The 20215-nt window shown below is 47.9% G+C and overlaps 1 protein-coding gene across 3 annotated transcripts in view; it reads right to left on the minus strand.

Annotated features, from left to right (window-relative positions):
• Positions 1–3674: 3674 nt before the first annotated feature.
• KIRREL2 (kirre like nephrin family adhesion molecule 2) overlaps positions 3675–20215 on the minus strand; it is a 62298-nt gene continuing 45757 nt past the window's right edge. The window contains exons 7-15 of one of the 3 annotated variants that reach the window (XM_083455114.1): positions 19326–19474; positions 17576–17703; positions 16975–17101; positions 16451–16551; positions 12874–13072; positions 12029–12136; positions 10480–10589; positions 7325–7408; positions 3675–5427 (exon numbers count right to left, since the gene is read on the minus strand). In XM_083455114.1, coding sequence (XP_083311240.1) covers positions 4984–5427; positions 7325–7408; positions 10480–10589; positions 12029–12136; positions 12874–13072; positions 16451–16551; positions 16975–17101; positions 17576–17703; positions 19326–19474 — 1450 coding nt within the window. In that variant the 3' untranslated portion in view covers positions 3675–4983. Of the gene's footprint in view, positions 5428–7324; positions 7409–10479; positions 10590–12028; positions 12140–12873; positions 13073–16450; positions 16552–16974; positions 17102–17575; positions 17704–19325; positions 19475–20215 lie in introns of all 3 variants that reach the window. The other 2 variants (XM_083455113.1, XM_083455115.1) reach the window with 2 other exon arrangements.

Consider the following 20215-nt stretch of genomic DNA (forward strand, 5'->3'; position numbering starts at 1 on the left):
AGTATTGTCAACACTGACTGGCAGCTGCTCTCCAGGATTTGAGATCAGGAGTCCTTCCTCCCCAGCCCTACACAAAGCTGCTTTGGCTTGAGCCTTCTGCATGCAAAGCAGATGCTCTGCTACTGAGCTATAGGACTTCCTCGCATAACAAAAGGAAAAGTAGTAGGAACAATAGACAAGCCTCCTAGTTTCCATACCTTACTGTAACTCAATTTGTCTAAGCTGATGTAATGGAAATAATCGCCTATTGCTTTTCTGTTTACTCTGCTTCTCGTACTTCCTTCCCCCCTGTTTGCCCTTTGTGCAATGTTAGATGGTAGGCTCCTTGGGGCAGGGAGCTGCCCTCTTCTAACCTTGAAGGCACAATGCACCCTGCTGGCACAAGGTTAAGAAGACTGGCAACAAAAATAAATAATGATTATGTACCACGAATTAGCAAGTGATATCGCTTGTTATCTCCGGGTTGTGGAATGTTCTTGCTTATTTCTGTACTTCAAGCTGCTGTTAAACGACAAAGGAAAAGGCCAGGCTGCTGTTTTTCTGGACAGTTGGGAACCTCATGTGCTCACCAGTGTGTACATACATCATAGAATCATAGAATTGTAGAGTTGGAAGGGACTCAAGGTTCATTTAACCTGAAGTGAAAGTAAATAATATCATCATCATCATCATCATCATCAAGAACAACAATAACAGGAGCCTGCAAGCAGGACCTCAGCAGAACAGCACTCTCCCCATCAACTGTACAGTGGTACCTCGGGTTAAGTACTTAATTTGTTCCAGAGGTCTGTTCTTAACCTGAAACTGTTCTTAACCTGAAGCACCACTTTAGCTAATGGGGCCTCCTGCTGCTGCCGCGCCGCCGGAGCACGATTTCTGTTCTCATCCTGAAGCAAAGTTCTTAACCCGAGGTACTATTTCTGGGTTAGTGGAGTCTGTAACCTGAAGTGTATGTAACCTGAAGCGTATGTGTCAGAGCTGGCTCCGGGTCCCAGCTCACCAAGGACCAACGCTAGCCGATCGTACAGTAACAAAGTCTTTATTGAAGAATAGTCTCCATTTACAAGTCTTAGCGTCCCAGCCCTACGTCTGGACTTTAGACCGGCGAAGCTCTGTCTGGATCTCCGCCCCCTGTGCACCAGTTTAATACTCTAATCTTACTCCACCTCTTCCTTCTCTCTCTCTTCCTCTGGGTCTTACTACCCCCCGGGGTCTCATTCCTCCTGGACTCTTCCGACGCAGAGCTTGACCCCTCTGACTCCTCCCCCTCTCTTCGGCGGGCTTTAGGACCTGGCTCCCTACCCGGGCTGCCCACCTTGCCGCCCTCCTGTACATTTGAACTTGGCGCGCGCGCGCGTTTTACTTTCCGGATGACCGTTTCCTCGCTCCCTGACGAGGGTGTGGTCAGTCCTGCCTCACGTTCTCCCTCTGCCTGCGCGCTCCCTGATCCCGATGCCTTGGACTCCTCCCCCCTACTGCACTCTGGGGGAGACGCTGGCCCGGATTTCCAGCTGCTACTCCCTGAGTCCCCTCCTTCCCGAGGTGTCCCCCTGGGCTCTCCCCTTGCCCTGACCATGGGGGCCCCTTTCTGTGAATCCTCCGAGTCACTGGAGAGACTCAGAGACCTCGGACTACTGTCGCCGCTGACATTTCCTTCCGACTCCTCCCCCTCGCTCTCCGTTTCTTCCCTCTCCTGTGACTCTGCTCCTGAACCCCTGACAGTATGTAACCCAAGATACCACTGTATTCATAAGGGTACTGCCTCTGGCAGTGAGGAACACAACTATCAATGCTAGTATCTTCCACGACACCCATTTGGGATGCTGTTTTACCAAAACTATCTCACACTCCCTGCCACAGCACCACACATTTTTGTGTGTGTGGGGAGGTGGTGGTGGGAAAGGCTGCCATTCCCTGCAAGTTATATACCGGCAGCAAAGAGGAGCACTACTTTTAGCAGACAATTTAAGAGATAGTAAGGATAAAAATGACGATGTTCTTTAAACAACGCAAGCATGTGGCTAATGTAACACTCACGAGAAGTAGAGATCTTCACTGATTTCACACACACAGTCGTTTCCCGCCCACCCACCTGGTTTCAAAAGCAGCAATGCCAAAGCGGATAGCCTGTGAAATATCGCTGAAGTGGAAAAAGAAATGCTGAAATAGGAAGGGGTTGGTGTAGCAAGCAAATCTTTTTCGCTCACTGTGTTGTGTGTGTAACATAGGAACTTGTCTTATACACCAAGTCAAACTATCTGTTCGTCTGGTATTATCTACTCTGACTGGGGTCTCCAGCATGTGTCCTTCACCTGCAACCAGCTATTGCACCTGAGGTCTTCTGCATGCCGTGCTTGTGTGCTGCCACTGAAAGTGTGCACCCCTTCCCCCCAAATAAAGCACTTCTCATCCAGTGTAACTTAGGGATAGACGAGGCTCAATTTCTCATTTTCCTAGTCTTAAATTCAAGTTTGTCACAATTCCATAGTGATTTGTGAAAACTCTCCCCCTCCCAAATCCTCAGGAAAATTTGTCAGTGGATTTCTCCTAATAAACACATTTTTGTATGCAGTTTTGATTAATATACACAAGCAACTTCTGCTAACGTAATGCATTTTTCGTATGTAGTTTCCCCTAATCTGTGCATTCTGTCTGCAAACTTTTCCCTGATATATGATTTCTGTTCGCATGATTTGGTGGGAAAACTGCATTGCAAAATTTGGAGAAGTGCGGATTTTGAAGGATGCATTTCAGGTTGTGTAATGGTTTGAGAAGTGCAAATTACTTCTCACTAAAACTCCTTTTACCTGGTTTTTGCATACCCGCCTGGTTTTTGCAGCAGGAGATGCCAGGGCTGGAACCTGAGATGCTGTCTCTCCCCAAAGGGTGTTGTGCTATGCCAGATATCCTAGGGGGAAGCCCCCACTGTGGAGGAGAAAAGGGGTTCAGCACCTTCAGTGTTTATTGCACAACAGGGGATTTTACCAATGCTGATGAAATCTGTTTTTCTGTAAAAGGGTCAAATGTGCAGGAGTCCTGTTCACTGTTGCATTGGGTCAGAGCTGTGGCTCTGCTTCAGTTCCATGGAAGTGCAGAAGAGAGTATTGGGTACCGCTTTTGGAGCATCTAAGGCAGAGGTGGGCAACCTGGGACCTTTCATTATAGTCCATCTGTTATGTTCTGAAGTTCTCACCCTGGGCCAGCAGGGGGATACTGTAGATAGTTATGCAAATAAGGAATGGAAAGTGACGTTCAGTGATTGGATAGTTTTAGAAAATTGTTACAGTTACGTTGTATTGGAGCTCTATATAAGCAGGCTGACTGAACCCTTCAGTCCAGTTCTGTTCTGGCCTGTGAATAAACAAGAGCTGTTTGAAGAATCGCTGTGTCATCTGATATGTTCACCCACAACTTAACACCATCAACATCTGGGGGCCAACGGTTCCCCACCTTTTCCTTCAGATTTTGAGTTTTAAAAGGAAAGGCTCCAGATCTCAAAGGTTGCAAATATATGCTGGAAAGTGTATTGGTAACATACACTTTCCCCTACCAGCCAGTCTGACCTGGTACAAGGCAGCTTGCTCTGTTCCCAGAATTCCCCTGGTGTGTATTTGTGCTCTGTTCCACTGCCTAGCATTCTAAGGCTAAAATAACAAAAGCATAACTCCGTCCTGCTTTTTAAATTAAATATAAATATTTGAATTCTGCAGTAGGCAATACATTTACAACTCCCCCTCGTCTTACGCAACGCACTCAAACAGGCGTGACCGTTGTGTGCTAGTGTGAAATCCCAGTCTAATAATAAAAAAAACGCAAAAACAAGCAAAACAGGGGGAAATACCCCCCCAACCCCCCTAAACCACTCCCAAGCGATTCTGGAAAGACCGAAACAAAAATGTCAGAACCATCAATAGCAGAGAAATACACTTAAGGCAAAAAGTAATAACAAGGAATAACTTATTAAAAAGAAAAGAAAAGAAAAAGAATCCCACAAATGAAATCAACAGATCCCATTGGCTTTTGGCTTCCTGTATCCTCCCACGCCCCATCCTTGGCTTTTTTAATAATTGGATTTTAATCCTCAGCATCATCCTGTCATTTTAACTGTGCCTAAAGAGAGTCCTGGCAAGTCTTAAAATGGCATAAACGTTGAGCACTATCGCCACCTCCCTGTCAGTCCAGTGCAGTGCAGGTGCCATCCTGTTCGAAGTGCAGTGCCTGGTTTATTTGCTTGTCTTTAATTAAAGGGGATGGGCAGGAGTCTAGGAGACACCCCAGCTAAAGAGGGGGGCAGGGGGAATGATTTAAACCACAGCATCAAGCCAGGAAAAAATTAAAAGGCAAGCACTAGGGAGGGGCCCATGCTTGGAGATTTCCCAGAATCATGCGGCTGGTGGAGAATCTTGCCTTGACGGCAGGGGATTTGCCCTCGAGGCAGCTCTGTTTCAGGGTGAGGAGAGAGAACAAGCATCACGTAGTCCCGTCACTGTCCCGGCACCTTACTGTGCACCGTTTTCAGCACCCACTAGCTTCTTACGCCATTGCTTTTGTCTGACAGACAGCCATGCCCGCCATTTTGAATGCGGATTCTTACAAGCCAAGACAGATTCCCCAGAAAGTCTGTCCTCTGTTTCAGCCAAGGCAGTGTGCTTTCCGCCGTTTTCAAACCCACTCTTCACGTCCTGGTGCGAAGGCAGGCAGGATGTTGGTTTCCTTGCTGCCCAAGGGAGATGGGCTTGGTCCCAGTCAGAAGATGGCGAGAGGGCTGTCGGCCATCTTGGCTGCCGAGCCAGCTACCTGCCGCCGTCCCACCCCACCCCACCGATATACACACAAGGAGAATTGGGCACCCTCAGGAGGAAAGCGAGGGTCGCAAGTCTATCACCCTGGCAGTTCTGAGTCCGTTAGCCACAAGTGAGCGGAGTCCGTTCCCTTTTCTCTTTCTCCGGAGGTGACCGGCATTTGGCAGGGGACGGGCACGAGTCATACGTGGGTCTGCATGCGCTGGTGAGCGGGGCGCCCATAGTCAGACTGTTGGGACAAGGACGTGTAGGAGAAGCGAGAGCAACCCGAGACTTTGCTGGCTTGGTCCGACTGCCCGTAGCCGCTCTCCGCTTTCTCGTAGCTGCTCGGTTTGACGTAGCTGGTGAAGGCCCGGCTATAGGGTGCAGTGAGGTAGGCCGTTCCGCTGTAGATGTTCTCCTGGGGAAAAAGACGCTCATGGGGGTCGTAGGCTGAGCGGGAGCCGGGCGTGCCCAGGGTATAGCGGTGAGCATATTCGTACAGCTTGGGCTGAACTGGCCCCGTGGAAGGGTACAGAGAGGTCGCCCCGAACAATGGGCGGGGGGCCGGCGTGTACTCCGAGAAGCTGCTAACCAAACTTGGTTCCTCGTGGGCACGCACCTTGTAGTAGCCATTGGTGGGATCCTATGGAAGAAAAAATATATATCTGTATTGGAATGCCAGGGAAGCAAATGTCAGGATGTGCCCCAAAGAATCTGAATACAGTGGTACCTCGGGTTAAGTACTTAACTCGTTCCGGAGGTCTGTACTTAACCTGAATCTGTTCTTAACCTGAAGCACCGCTTTAGCTAATGGGGCCTCCTGCTGCTGCCGCGCTGCCGGAGCACGATTTCTGTTCTCAACCTGAAGCAAAGTTCTTAACCTGAAGCACTATTTCTGGGTTAGTGGAGTATGTAACCTGAAGTGTATGTAACCTGAAGCGTATGTAACCTGAAGCGTATGTAACCTGAGGTACCACTGTATATGGGAAAGAATTTTGTACAGCTGAAAACGCTGGCAGCATTAAGATAAATTCAACAGTGTAAATAAGTTTTGATGGATGCAGTAATGGAATACTGAATGGTATTGCTTTTGTAAAATGTGCAGGGATTTATGATATGTAAAATGAACCATGGAAAGAGAAGAAGGGAAGTCATTAATATCTTAAGGATGTAAAATGAGTATTTTCAATGGTAAAACAGAAAATGTAATAAAAATTATATGCAAAGAATCTGAGAGAGAATTGACAGTGAGGCGTAGTGGTTGGAACTCAGGAGACCCAGGTTGAAACCACCTCTGGCCACTTCCAAGCAGAGTTAGAGCGCTTTTAACAGCCATGGTTTCCCCCAAAGAATCCTGGGAACTGTGGTTTGTTAAGGGTGTCAAGAGCTGTTTAGAGATTCCTCAGAGAGCTAAAAATTCCCAGAGCCGCGGAAGCCATGCTGGACGTTCAGCTTCCGAAAATCGTTTGAAAACTGGAAAACTCACTTCTGGATTTTGATCGTTCGGGAGCTGATTTGTTCGGGAGCCAAGACGTTCGAGATCCAAGGTACGACTGTATACTACCAATTTAGGATTACTGCCAATTGACAAATGACTGTTTTTAAAACTGGGTTTTGTCGCCAAATTTTAACCATGTTTTTTAAATCATTGGTGCAGTTCTGTCATTTATCCTTTGCTGTACATTGCCCAGGGGTTCTTTTGGGGGAAGGGCCATTTACAATTACAGCAAATAATCATAATAATCATTGATGAGATTTTGTTGCTTAACCATAGCACCCAAGAGAGTTACTGGTCTGTCCCTTTCTACAGCTGGGGAGCTAAATTTCAACTACTGGAACCTGGCTTTAACTGAGCTGCCTTACGTATTTACAAAAAAGAAGAGGGCCTTTTCTGCAGTGGCACCCACACTCTGGAATGCCCTCTCCAAATAGGCACATTTGGTGCCCATATTACAATCTTGTCAAGTCCTGTGCATTTTAGGTGACATTTTAGGTGGAATTTTGCCTTACTTCGTTTCTCACTTCTTTTAAAACCGGTTTTCACCTGCCTCTGCTTGGCTGAATATAACAATATTTTATTTGTTTATTTAAGAATCTATTGTTTATTTGTTGGTTTTTATGTTGTATTTATGTTTTGAAATCTTTGGTGGTGGTGAAGAAGTATTTTAAATGATTAAACATTTTTTGTAAAGGAGGAGGAGATGGCTATTACTCCCATGCCCTTATTGGAGGAGACAGATAGCTAGAAAATGGGACAAGCTTTTGGTATGGATTAGGAAGGCATTTTTAAATGTTCGTGTGACTCTTTGGTCTTCGAGAGGTTCAGAAAGGTATACTTAGGGTAGTGGTGGTGAACCTGTGGCCCCCCAGATGTTTGGACTCCAGATGTTATCAGCCCCTTCCAGCCTGGCCAACAGTCAGGGATGATGATGGGAGATGGAGCCAAGAACATCTGGAAGCCACTGGCTGGCCAACCCTGACGCAGGGCTCTTGTACGGTAGGCAGAGCGGTCAGCCTCCCAAAGTCCCAGCTGAGCTCACCTTCAGCTCTTGGCTCCCTTCGTCATCCTCCAGGATCTCACTGTGCTCAGTGTGGGATGTAGCTGGAGACTCACTGCTTGTGGCCTGGAGGGAGATGAAGGGGGAAAGATGAGCAGCCTATAGAAAATGCCCTCCTTGTCCTGGCTTGAGTTCCTTAGGTCCCCTAGGACCAGGCGAGGCAAGACAGTGGAGATCCATGACAGCATCTCCTCTTGTCTTCTCTTTATTATCATTTAGGCTGTGAGGGCCATTCCCTCACAGGCCTAATTTCAGGGGCATAATCTGCAGGCTCAGGTTGGCAGAAGTACATTTTTTGAGCTCAAGGGAAGACCCCCACCTCTGGCAAACAGCCCAAACCCTCCTGTCCTATCAGTGACCAGTCTAAGGGAGGTGGGGCTGGGGGAAGACAAATTATTACTGAGTTTTGAATGGTATGGAAAGGGTGGAGAGAACCTGGGCATGGGTGCCTGATGAAATTGATCAAGGACACAATGGATGGTTTAAACCAGTGTTTCTCAGTTGTTTTTGGACTACAGTTCCCCTCATCCCTGACCATCCTGCTAGCTAGGGATCATGGGAGCTGTAGTCCAGCAAGAGCTGGAGACCCAAGGTTGGCAATCACTGGTTTAGACTGCTGAAATTAATAGACATGGCACATTTATTTATTTAAGTCATTGTTTGCATTTCTAAGTGCCGTGTGCTTAAAAACAATCCATAGAAAATGGGACAACAAAACATTAAAGTTTGCCATAAAGCCAATCCCTACTCCAACATGCCTGCTGAAACAAGGAAGTCTTTTGTCATGTGTGCCCGTGGGAGCCCGTGGGAGTTGTAAGTATTATGAGCATTATTATATAATGGACTTGGGCCCTCAACACTGAATTCAGGGCTTCTAGTAGTTGAGTTATGGGGGACCCCAACAGAGACTCCCCGAAGGATCTCAGTGGTCAGGCCAGGATATAAAGGATCAGTCCTTAAGATAGCCTTGACCCAAGTTGTTAAGGGCCTTGCAAATTAATACAGGAACCCTGAACTTGTCCCGGTAACACATGGGCAGCCAGCATAAGCTTGAAGCATGTGCTGGTGGTAGGTAGCCTGTCCCAATCAATGGTCTAGTTGCCGCATTTTGCACCAGGTGGAGGTTCCAGACCAGACACAAGGGTAGCCCCACAAAGAGCGCATTGCAGTGCTCAGTGGCGTAGCGTGGGTTGTCAGCACCCAGGGCAAGGCAAGTAATTTGCACCGCCTAACCCGTGGATTTGCGCCCCCTAACCTGTGGATTTGCGCCCCCTAACCCTAACCCCCAGATGTTGTGGCTGGTGCGGCCGGCCCCCCCTGCACCCCCCACGCTACGCCACTGGCAGTGCTCAAGTCTTGGTTAATTATCAGTATGCAAGGATGGCTGCTAGCTTAGACGGCCTTTTAGAAGAGTTAGGCAAAAATTCATGGCGGGTAGAACAAATTGGTACCATGACAGGAGCAATGTAGCCTCCATGTTCAGAGGCCATGTCACAGCCTATGTATACCTGGGTGCCAGTTCTTGGTGGTCGGCGATACCCTCTAACAACCCAATGAAGACTGAGCATTAAAAAAGAGGGCCCAGACTTTGCTAACTAATGGAGTGGGGAGAAAAATGGAAAACCAGGTTGGTAGGGGGAATGGGATATATTGGGAAAGTGCATGGCTGGCAGGCCAGACACCCTGAAGAGCACAGAATCGTAGACTTGTAGAACTGGAGGGGACCACAAGGGTCATCTAGTCCAACCCCCTACAATGTAGGAATCTTTTGCCATCTTGGTGCTCAAACCCATGACCCAGAGATCAAGAGTCTCATGCTCTAATGACTAAGCTATCCCAGCACTCCACCCTGCAACATTTTATTGTATGCCCCACTTGCACTTTTGAATACTGGAGGCTTGTGGGTTTTCCGGAAACATCTGCTTGCCCACTAGTGGGAAAGGGATGCTGGACTCTGGAAGGTCTCTACTTGTATTCTTAGCAGGCTGTGTGCTTTGTGCTTTGAAGTAGTAGTAGTAGTAATAATAATTTATTATTTATACCCCACCCATCTGGCTGGGTTTCCCCAGCCACTCTGGACAGCTCCCAACCGAATGTTAAAAACACACAGCATTAAACATTTAGCACTTCCCTAAACAGAGCTGCCTTCAGATGTCTTTTAAAAGTCAGATAGTTGTTTATTTCCTTGACATCTGATGGGAGAGCGTTCCACAGGGTGGGCACCACTACTGAGAAGGCCCTCTGCCTGGTTCCCTGTAACCTCACTTCTCGCAGCGAGGCAACCACCAGAAGGCCCTTGGCGCTGGACCTCTGTGTCCGGGCTGAATGATGGGGGTGGAGACGCTCCTTCAGGTATACTGGGCCAAGGCCGTTTAGGGCTTTAAAGGTCGGCACCAACACTTTGAATTGTGCTCAGAAACATACTGGGAACCAATGTAGGTCTTTCAGGACCGGCATTATATGGTCTCAGCGGCCACTCCCAGTCACCAGTCTAGCTGCCGCATTCTGGATTAATTGTAGTTTCCAGGTCACCTTCAAAGGTAGCCCCATGTAGAGTGCATTGCAGTAGTCCAAGCGGGAGATAACCAGAGCATGCACCACTCTGGCGATACAGTCTGCAGGCAGGTAGGGTCTCAGCCTGCGTATGGAGGCTGAGATGGAGCTGGTAGACAGATGGAGCTGGTTGACAGCTGCCCTGGACACAGAGTTGACCTGCACCTCCATGGATAGCTGTGGGTCAGGGGCACAGTTACCTCATTCAGGACTAGGGAGTCCCCCACATCTGCCCCCCCAAACAGTACTTCTGTCTTGTCAGGATTCAACCTCAATGATAACTTCCATCATCTCTGGTCCCAACTGGCTGTGTTGGGTGGGGCTGAGGAGTTGCACAGTCCCATTTGGAGGGACCCATTGCAATAAATTAACATGACTAGCTTTGGCCCATGAATTTAAATGGGTCTACTCTGATTAGAACTTAGTTGGCAACAACCCTTGGAGTCCCAGAACATCTGGAGGGTGATGGGCTCCACACCCCTGCACCATAGGCTTGCAAGAGAGGACCTCCAGAGAGTGCTTTCATGTATATTAAGTACCTTTCGAGTCTTTGGGCAGCGCATCAGGACACCGGCTCTACTCACCATGGGCTCCTTGGCATCGTCTTCGGTCTCACTCGGCCGGCTGGGGCTGCTCTCACTGGTCGTGATCTGTACCAGGATGTCTGCCTTGGAGAGCTGTGTTCCCCGCTTGGCTGCAGAAAAGGCAGAGTGACAGATACAGGCATGAATTCGGCCTTCCTTGCCTGCAGCTCCACACAAAGATGACCTTCCTTGTGTCATAGAACTTGAGCTTTTGAATGGACGCACACATGAAGGTATCACAGGAGGAGATACCTTAGGCCCTATTGTGCTTCCTTAAATGTCTGCTCCTTTATACAGGGCAGCATGGCTGAGTGGTGTAACACTGCAGGAGATTCCAGGTTCAATCCCAAGCACCTCAAGGTAGGGCTGGGAGAGAATCCTGCCCCCAAACCTGTCCTGAACCTGTTTCTGAACTGCAGTTAGTCTGTTTCTTTTTTCTTTTTTTTTAAAAAGTGGATTTGTCACGCTAGGGCATCAGAGCCCTTTAATCTACTGTTTAGTGGCATAAATTTAACATTTTCCAGCATGTGCTCCTAGATGCCCATGCAGATAGGATTTGAGTAAGAACAGCAGTGTGTGTGGGGGCGACCTTTCTGTTTTAATTCTGTGATAAGGTGAAGGTATAGAGTAACTATAATATTGAAATTATTGAAATTATGGGAGAACTATGGAGGGAGAGAGGGGAAGTTGTAGGTGGAGTGATTGGTTGTTAAACTTGAAATGTTACTGAACTGCTTGTTATCTGTCTATCATCTATCATCTATCTATCTATCTATCTATCTATATCTATCATCTATCTATCTATCTATCTATCTATCATCTATCATCTATCTATCTATCTATCTATCTATCTATCTATCTATCTATCATCTATCTATCTATCATCTATATCTATCATCTATCTATCTATCATCTATCTATCTATCTATATCTATCATCTATCTATCATTTATCTATCTATCTATCATCTATCTATCTATCTATCTATCTATCTATCATCTATCTATCTATCATCTATCATCTATCTATCTATCTATCTATCTATCTATCTATCTATCTATCTATCTATCATCTATCTATCTATCATCTATATCTATCATCTATCTATCTATCTATATCTATCATCTATCTATCATTTATCTATCTATCTATCATCTATCTATCTATCTATCTATCATCATCTATCTATCTATCATCTGGTACGGTCTTGCTCACTCTGCTTGGCAGTGCCAGATCTCCAAACACAGGTCTTGGAGCCCCTTTTGAACTGGGAGACACTGGAGAAAGAAGTTTCTCCAGGTGAGGCATGTGCTCTGAGCAGGTGTGCTGAGCAATGGTCCCTCCTCTCCAGTAATGACAGAACGCCTCCTGCTGGGACTTGACCTCCCAGCCTCCCTTCTCTTCCCTGCTGTGCTATTCCGGCTCGTGTCCCCTCCTTCAAACACAATGCAGGCTCCCCAGGCTTTCTTTAGTCCTCCAGGTGCACTTCAAGTCTGGAACAACCTAGAAAGCAAGGGGGGGGAAAAGAGGGGGCTGCGGGGATCCTCACCTTTCCCACAGCGCTTGCGCCGGTAGCAGAGAGAGAAGAAGACCACCAGGAGGAGGAGAGCAGCAACGCCAGAGGCAGCCAAAGTACCCAAAATTAGGACGGACAGGACTTCTGATGGGAATAAGATGGGTTATTTACACACACACACACACTTTTTATTTGTCGTATTAGGGAGCCTTGCTCTCTCTTGAAGAAATTCAGAGCAATTTACAAGGGTTTATTATCCCATGTTGTCACTGCAACTACTCTGTGGCTGCTGAGAGACAGCGATTTGCCCACAGGAGGTTTGTGGCTATGATTTGAACTCCGATCTCCCTGCTCTGAATTTGACACTAGGTGGCCTAGTAGGGGGAGGGCCTGGGTCAGCCCTTCGCATCCTCAGGCAGCTTCTAAGGGCTCACCCATACTGCCTGCTCTGGGAATTCCCCACAATATTATTTTTCTAGTCTGATATACTCTGGGCAGTGCCATGCTAGGGCCATTGTGGGAAATAAAGATCATCATCACTTTTTCCAGAAAGGTGAGCTCAAAGCAACTTGGAGAAGCAAATGTTAAAAATAAGTGGAAGGACAAGAGGAAAAACAACCTAAGGTCCTCACCTATAGTATGTATAAAAAAAGCAAATGCAATGGAATCCCACCCCCCCATTAAAAGATAAGCAGAAATTAAGGTCCAAAGAACCTGTAGAAATATAAATGTGGCCCTCCAGATGCCATTGGACTACAACTCCCATTGTCCCTGCCATGCTGGCTGTGGCTGATGGGATTTTGAGTCTGCCAGCATCTGGAGGGCTGCAGGTCTTCCCTCCATGCCCCAGGCTTCCTGGCCAAAGATGGGAGCCTCACCTTGGCGGCGCAAGCTGACTGCCGCAGAGCGGGCACCAAAGCGGTTCCAGGCCGTGCAGTTGTAGGGCAGGGCAAAGTCGGAGTCGTGGGTTGGGTCGATCAGCAAGGCCGAGAGCACCCCTTGGTCCGTCACCACTGTGTCCACAGTGAAGCGATCCAGCGAGCCAGCATCCAGCACCCGTTCGCCCCATGCCCAGGCCTGTGACAAGGGGAAAGGGAGAGATCAAGGCTATGAACAGCACATAGCTGTCAACTTACAGATTTGAAAGTAAGGGATCAGCAGCCTCGAAAATAAGGGATCAGCAGCCAAAATAAGGGATCAACAAATACTTTGATGAAATACATATTTTGTTGCGTGCAAATGGCTTTAGATACCTATTAGGTCCATAAGTTACCATATAGCATATATTCAACACAAAAAAACAGCAACAATTTGTTGTTGACAAAGGACAGCTGGACATAGAAAGGGCCCCATTACCTCCAGTAGCTTATTTAAGGGACACCATCAATAAGGGACAGCAGCGGGACATGGCGCTGGGATAAGGGACTGTCCCGCCAAATAAGGGACGCTTGACAGCTATGGAACGGCATTGGGGCATTGGGCTGGAGGCGGGCAGGGGCGCAACACCTGGACCTAAGGGAGAATGGGGCCACCTGCAGGAGAGCTACCTGCAAACACTTTGCATGCCAAATAAGCAAGAGAGATATCCACCAAATAAGCCGAGCAGAAGGAGAGGGAGGTTACATCAGCTTGCAAGGCGACGGGTCAAACGGCTACCCTTTTATTTTGCAAAATTCCCCATTATGCTCAGCCAAAATGTCACAAACTAGTGAGCAAGCTTTTGAGTCTGCCAGAAGACTTTACCAGGCTGGATGCTAAGCAAAACAGGAGGGTGGGTGTGATAAAAGAGCTGGCTTGTGGCCATACTGTTTGCATTTGTCATATATTCATTATTTGCTGTACACCTTAGGAAGGTCATGGCAATGGTGGTTGTCATGGAGAGCTCCTGCGCTTTGGAATGTATCCTTATGCCATTGGTAGGCAGATGGGAAACTCAAGTGTGCTAAGAGGGTTTTGACCCAGAGCCAGTGCATGTGTGACAGTTGTCACATGCACACTCTTTAGAAACACAACTCCATGTGGCATTTCCTCCACCTTGTGGCTGGCTGATCACGTGCATCGTGCAAAAAACAACAACATAAAAAACCACTATGGAAAAAATGGGATCGTTTGCACCATACAAAAACAAAACAAAACAAAACATAAACTAACAACTCATGGTGCACCAAAATCACCATGCAAGAATCTTTCAGATTCTTGTGCGCAACATAGAAAAATTCTTGTGTGAAATGTAGAAAAATAGACCACACATACAAATCTGCTTATTTTGTCCAGGCTGCTGCAGATCTGTTTGATCTCTGCCTCTCGCGTAGAAGGGGGCTGGGAAATCACCAGAACTGCACAGTCAGTCACGACCCACAAATAGCTCTCCAGATGTTAATAGGCACCTTGCGTAGTGATTTAAAGCTGCAAGGGGAGCGCTAGGCCCTCTGAGGATTTCTCGGCGTGGTGGGAACAAAGTCAATAAACCTTTGCTCTGCTTGGTGTATCCAAGTTGTATCATTCACTGACTTTCAAGAATGCAGGGTTCCCCACTCCCCCTTTTCTAAAAACCCACCAGCCTCTCAAAAACCTTTGATCTGGGATTGGGTGGGGGTGGCAATCTGCCATCTGGAGGCAGGTGGAAACACATATGGGATCCTGATTCAGGCTGGGACTGGAGGAGGGGGTTTAACCCTTCCCCCTCCACGCTGTTCTCTCAGGTGAACACCGCACCCCTCCCCTTAAGCCATTTGGCCGAGAGCAACCACGGCATCTATGTTTTGACTCATTAACTAGTAGGTTGTTTTTAGCAGGTGGAGGGAGATTTCTGCCAGAAAAAACAACAACAGCACAGAGGGGCAAAGGTTAACCCCAATTGTGGGGAACCTTTGGTCCTCCAGACGTTCCTGAACTATAACTCCCATCAGCCCCAGTAGGCATGGTCAATAGCCAGGGATGATGGGAGTTGCAGTTCAGCAACAACTGGAAGCCCCAAAGTTCCCCACAAAGCCCTGCAACTCTAATCTGAACCGGACAAAAAGCAAAAATAAAAAATCCCATGGATCTCCTCTAGTTGGTCAAGGAGAAATTAAAAGGCCAGAACGCTGTGTGCTTTGGGATAGGAACATTGGGATTCTGGGCCAAGAAACGCTGAATTCAGTGACCCATATAAATCCTGCAGATTAAGCAACTTTTGCACACTGAGCTGCTTATTTTGCACAATTCATTCTGCCACTGCTGAAGGGGGCAAAGGGCAGTGCTGTGTCTGGCGGAGCCCCACACCCTCCGATGAGGAGCCTGCTCAGAATGTGTCTCAGCTCAGAGCAACCCTGAAGCTGCAGCATAAACTCATATGGGATATCGCAAGTAGTTTCGGTTGGGGAACGACCATAACTCCATTGTAGAGCACGAGCTGAAAAGCTCATTGAACGAATCCTTATTTTTAACAGCAGCTTTGTCTGCTGCAGCTCATCCCTGATTTGATGTGTTTTCATTTTTATAATGCGCTCGTGTCAAATTTGTTATAAGCAGTCCTGACCATCACTTCCCTCCCCCCTTTTCCAGCTGAAAGGCAGGGTAAAAATACTTGTATAATAAAGAAATAGTGAAATTCAACTTGAAACTATAGTGAAAGCTGCCAGAGCTTGCCCCAAGATGGGCAGGAAAAAAATGCACACATGTTTTAAGAACAGCTATCCAATAACTGCTGTGCCTATGTAATATTATGTACTTCCAGAGGGCTAGAAACCTGCGTACTCTTGATTTAAAAGTTGAGATTTCCAGAATGCTGAATTCCTGAGCTTGCAAAGTGCTACTATAATAATTTATAATAATAATTCATTATTTATAATGCGCCCATCTGGCCGGGTTTCCCCAGCCACTCTGGGGAACAGAATTAATGATAATAATAATATTTTAAAAAATGATAAAACATCAGACATTAAAAACTTCCCTAAACAGGGCTGCCTTCAGATGTCTTCTAAAAGCCAGATACAGCGGTACCTCAGGTTACATACGCTTCAGGTTACATACACTTCAGGTTACAGACTCCGCTAACCCAGAAATAGTGCTTCAGGTTAAGAACTTTGCTTCAGGATGAGAACAGAAATCGTGCTCCGGCAACGCAGCGGCAGCAGGAGGCCCCATTAGCTAAAGTGGTGCTTCAGGTTAAGAACGGACCTCCAGAACGAATTAAGTACTTAACCCGAGGTACCACTGTAGTTGTTTATTTCCTTGACATCTGATGGGAGGGCGTTCCACAGGGCAGGTGCCACTACCAAAAAGGCCCTCTGCCGGGTTCCTGTGGCTTCAATTGTCGCAGTGAGATAGCCACCAGAAGGCCCTTGGAGCTGGACCTCAGTGTCTGGGCTGAACGATTGGGGTGGAGATGCTCCTTCAGGAATACTGATGTACACACAGGTTAAGGGACAAGGAACAGCAGGTCTGGAAAGGCTAGCAGACTGAAGCACTTACTATCCTATCGGGAGGTGGAACGCTCCCCACTAAGCACTCCAGCCGTGCCTTGGTCCCCACCGCAGTCTGCTGGCTTGGTTCTGCGCTGATAATGGGCGGACCTGGAAAGGAGGACACAATCAGGGCAGTGTTCAAAACAGAAGAGGCCCTTTTCCCCCTTCCCATCCCTTAGTTGCTGTTTTAGAAGGCTACAGGAGCTGGCTATGATTTGGTTAAAAAGGGAGCGTCTCAGGTGTAGAGGCTTGCAGATTTCATCAAGGCTCCCTCCTATCTTTACCAGGAAAGCAGGGCATAACAGCTCAATGGTAAAGCATCTGCCATGCATGCAGAGCAGAAAGATCCATGGTTCCATCTCTGACTTTTCCAGGTAGGAACAAGAAGGACAATGGTCTAAGCTAAGCCAGCTTCTTATGGTCCCCAGGCAAGGCAAGCTGCAATCCTATCCCATCTTTGCTTTGCTCTGCTCCCTTTAACAGTCTTGCCACACCCGCCACCCGGTCCCGACGCAAGGCCAGGCCCCTCACCGTTCACAGCCAGGGTCACCTCCTTCTCCGCCACTCCAATGCGTGGCACAATGGCTTTGCACACATAAACGCCGGCGTCTTCCTGCGTCACCGCCTTGAGATGCAAAGTGTTGCCGTTGCTCAGTACCTGTTGGTACAAGGAGTTCTGGTTGTGGCTCTCTTAGGACCAAAGGAATCTTTCCAGCAGGGGTGGGGAGTCTCTCTCCTGACCCCAGTCCCTGCGGGTAATTTGTTGGGGGCTGCATGCCGGCGATGGGTGGGGCCAGAGGCAAAGTGGGTGGGGCATCCTTCACTCTCTTGCCTTCTGTGTTTATAGGCAAGTGAAGCAGTGGCAGGTGGGCCTCCGAGATCTATTTCTTTTCTTCTTCCAAAATTTGTGTAATTTGCAAATTACAATCCCAGAGCTATTTATTTTTTTAACTTCCAACTTTTGGGGGGAAAAAGGGGGCGGAAATTGGCATGATTTGAAAGTTGCAAGCAAGTTCAGAGCGCATGGGCTCCTGGTGTAAATCACTCGCCGTATTAGACTCTTTCTATTTCATATTTGTTTCTCGTTGTTGTTATAATAAAAATCTGAACGGGGGGCTGATGCTGCACTTACCACACTAGACCCTTTCTTGGTCCAGGCCAGGGTGAGAGGCGGATTCCCAGTCCAGGTACAGGTGAAAGAGGCGTCTGCACCAATGTCAACCGTCAGGGGCTTTGGCTGAGAGACGAGGCGGGGTCCGACTGCAGACAGAAAGAAAGGGGTTGCCGAGAGTTAGTTGAATGGAGCAGCTGACCTTCAGCCTCAGTCTCCCTATCTGCAATATGGGAATAACGATACTGGAAGTATCGATACTGGAAGAAGAAGAAGAGAAGAAGAAGAGTTTGGATTTGATATCCCGCTTTATCACTACCCGAAGGAGTCTCAAAGCGGCTAACATTCTCCTTTCCCTTCCTCCCCCACAACAAACACTCTGTGAGGTGAGTGGGGCTGAGAGACTTCACAGAAGTGTGACTAGCCCAAGGTCACCCAGCAGCTGTATGGAGGAGCAGGGAATCGAACCCGGTTCACCAGATTACAAGTCCACTGCTCTTAACCACTATACCACCTTCTGGAGGTTTTGTAAGAATCATGGCAAGAGGGTATAAGAAGCACATTGACCATGTAAATTAGGGTTGGGGTGAAAATTTAGAGCTAGTGTCTGACTAATCTATGAGCATCCCTGCTTGAATTTTTGTGAACAGGGCTGAAGCAGACACAACCCATTCTGAGCAGGGTTGTCACACTCTGAGCCAAGGTCAAGTCCATCAAAGGACCTATTTGCAAACTGAAGCAAATGATGTCTCCAATAGCTTGCATAGGGGCACTTCCAGCAGGGCTGATCACAAAATAATGGTTGCTGTCTGTGTGTATGTGTGCAAAAGCTTAACCCCTTGCAAAGTGGGCTATCCCCTCCCACTAGAGCATCTGTTTTTGCTGGAACAAGGCTTTTTGCTGGAGCAGAGAGAGGTGGGATTAATAGTTATTCCACACTGACCACCCGTAATATTTCCAAGTACTCAAAAAACATTCCAATGTTTGTGAGAGCACTCAAAAGTGATTGCTTGCAACGCACCTCTTCATCATTTCCAAGGCAAACAGAGGTTGTTCATCCATCCTGAATGTAATTCCAAGGATTCCTGTCATAACCTACACTAGCCAAACACCAGTTGGGCAAAACAGGATGGCAAGGGACTGTCTTGAGGCGAGAGCCTGCTAGTCCATTATCTGAACTTATCACAATTACATACCCTAATTACATTACCCATAAGCAGAGTAAACCTTGGGAGACCCTCTGTCAAACTCCATTTTAGGCACATTGAAAGCTGCCTTCCACAAGGCCAGGCCGGGGGTCACCAATTTTCTTGGGACAGTGGGCACGCTTTGGCCTTTGAGAAAGTGCCGTGGGAGCAAAATGGCTGCCGGTGTGCATGTGGCATTGTGACACAAAATGGCTGCTGTGAAGGCCATGTCAGAGCGGCCAAGCAAGTTCAAGCAGGAACGGAAGAGTAAATGTCTTTTACACATTGTGGATTTTTGAGGGTGTATTGACTGAGACTTAGGAGATACTGGTGGGCACTTGCAGTTGTCACACTGGTGACCCCAGAGTCTGGCAATTTATCCACCCTGCTCAGTGTTTTTCACTTGGACTTTCTCTGGCATTCTCAGGTCTCCTAGAGGGGTCTTTCCCATTGCTCTACTTCTTGATTCTTTTAAGGGAAGATGGTGGGGGCTGACCCTGGGATCTTCTGGGTGCCAAGTGTGTTCTTCCACCAAGCTATGCTCCCCCCTTATCTTGGGATCTGGAGCCGCATCCTTTACTTACAATGCACATCCACCAGCGTGCTGACATTGGTGCTGCCCACAGCGTTGGACACCTCACACGACACAGGCTCTGTGAAGAAGGACTGGTCAACAGTTGCCTCGTAGCTGTCGCCATTGGCCTCCGGAATAGGCACACCTCCTTTCGCCCACCTGTGAAGTGATGTGCGGTCATAGGAGAGATTGGCTCAAGGGCTCCTTTATGCGGAAAGGTTCCCCTATGTCAGGGCCAGGGACGTTCCGGCTCATGGGCCAGATGTGGGTCGCAAGGCCTCCCCATTTTGGGCCACAAGGCCATTTCCCCCTTAAAACTATGCCCACCATATGTGACACCAGGTGCAGGGCAGGTGGGGATGCAGCTTCAGAGAGCAGGATTGAACTCCCCACACACCTGCTGACACATGGAGAGTTCAATCCTGCTTACCTCAGGTGCACCAGCCAGTTCCCAGTACCTGAACCCTGCACAAAGCAGGATTGAGCCCCCTGATGTGTGGAGAGTTCACTTCTGCTTTGTGCAGGATCTCCGGTCATCTCGGTGGGTCAGCTTGGACAGCTGGGTGCGACAACCCACTTGTCAATCACCCAAAGTCAATACGATGTCAGGTGGTTGGTTCAGCCTACCCATCAAAGTTGGCCCATTGTAGGAAGGGAAGATCTCTGACCCAATGGACTAAAAAAATATCCCCCTCTCCTGCCCTGTGTGGAATGCCATACAATGCCGGGGAATCTTTTATTTAGAAAGCAGGTGAATAAGGAGGGTGTGGGGACTTGAGAGAGATATATAAAATCATGCGCTGTGTGGGGAAAGTGAACCGAAGTTTCTCTCCCTCCCCGGGGCCCATCCAATGAAGCGGAAAGGCGGGAGATTCAGAATGGACAAAAGGAAACGACTTC

Source organism: Podarcis tiliguerta (genome assembly GCF_965153285.1).
Source record: "Podarcis tiliguerta genome assembly, chromosome: 8".
In the NCBI taxonomy this organism is placed as follows: domain Eukaryota; kingdom Metazoa; phylum Chordata; class Lepidosauria; order Squamata; family Lacertidae; genus Podarcis; species Podarcis tiliguerta.